At 34.0% G+C, this 2,724-nt stretch overlaps 1 protein-coding gene across 1 annotated transcript in view; it reads left to right on the forward strand.

Moving 5' to 3' along the window:
* The window catches only part of LOC117169823, a 29,704-nt gene that overhangs the window by 931 nt on the left and 26,049 nt on the right, over positions 1-2,724 (forward strand). Inside the window, exon 2 of the mRNA XM_033356332.1 lies at positions 1,624-1,743. Coding sequence (XP_033212223.1) covers positions 1,624-1,743 — 120 coding nt within the window. The remainder of the gene's footprint in view (positions 1-1,623; positions 1,744-2,724) is intronic.

Raw genomic sequence — 2,724 nt, forward strand, 5'->3', positions numbered from 1 at the left:
TAATTTATATTTTATACTTGAAGTAACGTAACATCAAAATACACGCATTTAAGAGGCGCGCGAAGTATTCAAATCATGAGAATCGCCAGCCCAGCATCGAAATCTGGAAATATTAAAATCCCAATTTCTTCATCTTATTTCAAAAGCAGATAGAGATATAAATAGAACCGCCGAAGTGTTCCTACAGGCAATCGTGCACCTTCGAGTTTTCAAATTCAGAAGAGGAGAAATGGGTTGCGCGCGCAATTCAGTGCGTGTCATAGTATTAGACCACGTCTCGTTTCAGATCTGGGATCACTGCCACGCACTGGGACTGGTAGTCCAGGAGCTGGGTAGGATCCTGTATGCATTAAAGAGGTAAAGGATAAAAACTATGTAGTCTTATGTATTTTGACCCGCTGAATCCAATGGTACCGGTTAATTTTGCGATAAGTGCCTAGGTTTTGTTTAAAACGCAATTGTTTAAACAATTATAAAAAAATGATTTTTTTCAATGGGACAAATTTTTTTTTAGATAATTTGAGGCATTTTAAGAAGAAATAGTCCCTTGTCATTTTTTTGTAAAATGCATATTTGAAAAGTTATGATTTTTTAAAGTTCAAAATTTGACGATTTTTTGCAACTTTGAATGTTAATAATTTTCGATCTATTGAATATTTTGAAAAAAATAAAGAATCAACTTATTCTTTAAGTCTTCCTCTACCTATTAACCATAAGGAATGTCGGATTAACCAGTGGGAAGCCGTTGTTATTGATATTTACAAATAGCGTGTTTTGGCGCGCGACAGCGCAGTGGCGCGTTGTGAGTGACTGCTTGGCGCTCGAGCTCGTGCTAGCGAACCCACTCGCTGAATATGCCATTCCCTCAGATTTTGGTATTCAACAAAACATTTTTTACAAAATAATTATTACACTTATTGATAAAAATGTTATATTTTATACGTCCTGCCAATCTGGACGTCAAATTGATAATTCTTTCAGGTTCGTCAGCTGCTGCTTTGCACAGCTGCAAAGAAACAGCTGAAGAATATTTGGTTAATGTTTTTCAGAAAAGCACACAATGAAAAAATTTTAATGAACTCCGGTATCAAATATACCATTGGAGTACAGCAAAATGTGATCTCGAGAAATTGCCTCCTACTTCGGCATCCATAGCCAAGCAGTCACTCACACCGCGCCGCTGCGCTGTCGTGCGCCAAAACACGCTATTTGTAAATATCAATAACAACGGCTTCAACTGGTTAATCCGACATTCCTTATGGTTAATAGGTAGAGGAAGACTTAAAGAATAAGTTGATTCTTTTTTTTCAAAATATTCAATAGATCGAAAATTATTAACATTCAAAATTGCAAAAAATCGTCAAATTTTGAACTTTAAAAATTCATAACTTTTCAAATATGCATTTTACAAAAAAATGACAAGGGACCATTTCTTCTTAAAATGCCTCAAATTATCTAAAAAAAATTGTCCCATTGAAAAAAATCATTTTTTCATCATTGTTTAAACAATTGCGTTTTAAACAAAACCTAGGCACTTATCGCAAAATTAACCGGTACCATTGGATTCAGCGGGTCAAAATACATAAGACTACATAGTTTTTATCCTTTACCTCTTTAATGCAGACGAGATCCTATCCAGCTCCTGGACTATGGGCTAGGCGGCAGCAGTGTCTCCAGACGTGGGATTGTTCGGCCCCCACCACTCTCCCATCTGGGAGCGACAAGTTCAAACGCAGCGTATCGGTGAGTCGGCTCTGCTACATATTGCATAGACCAGCCTCCTGTAGAGCCGAAAATGCACGAGCCCCCCCCCCCCACTTCACGATTCGTTTTCGGTGGCTAACTGGCTATTTGGAAGAGTTGTAAGTAAACCGAATTGTGCAGGGTGTCAAGAGAATGAAAGTTCAGGCAATATTGCTATATTCTATAATTTTAGAAAAAAATAAGAAAATTAATTCTTATCAAGCCTTCTGCGCAACTTTATTGCACTTTTTTTCAAATTTATTTTGGTTTAAAAAATGTGCTTTTAAATTTCCGTAAGTTGAAGATATATTCAGGAATTTTGAACCGATTAGAAAATAATTAAAATTTGTAAAGATTTTTTAAAGAATTTTTTAAGATTTCACGAAAATGAAAAAATTTTTTTAGGTTTCTACGAATAATTAATATAATTTTTTTAAATTTTATTTTGCCGAATTTCAAAGAAAATAAGGAAAAATTTAATAGTTTTTAATGATTAAAAGGCTTAGAAGGTCCGGCAAGATTAGAAACAGAACTTTTTCAATGTGGGTAGGAAAATTTTTAATGACTTTTTATTTTAAAAAACGTACATTATGAGAATATTAAAAAAGGTTTTTAAACATGTGAAAGGCTTTCATAAAATTTAAAAGAAGACTGTAGAAGATTTTAAAGCAAAAAGTTTCAATTTGGTAAGATTATAATAAATAGATAAAAATCGAGTAAATGCAAGAAATATTAACCCTAACGGCCAAAACGCCACTACCGGTACACTGCTTTTCAACGGCCAATAACTAAGACTATTCGACACTAGAAAAAATTGAGACATATATATTTTTATTGCTTAAGATCTCCTCTTTCCGACGGTGCTAATGAAATTCCTTAAAAAAATTTATTTATTATCCCAAAATGCAGTTTAAACAAAAAAAACGTGATTTTTCGTGCCTATTTTTTTTTTGTGAACCATTTTCCAAAGCTTTTCGAGTC

The sequence above is a fragment of the Belonocnema kinseyi genome, chromosome 3 (assembly GCF_010883055.1).
Source record: "Belonocnema kinseyi isolate 2016_QV_RU_SX_M_011 chromosome 3, B_treatae_v1, whole genome shotgun sequence".
Taxonomy (NCBI): domain Eukaryota; kingdom Metazoa; phylum Arthropoda; class Insecta; order Hymenoptera; family Cynipidae; genus Belonocnema; species Belonocnema kinseyi.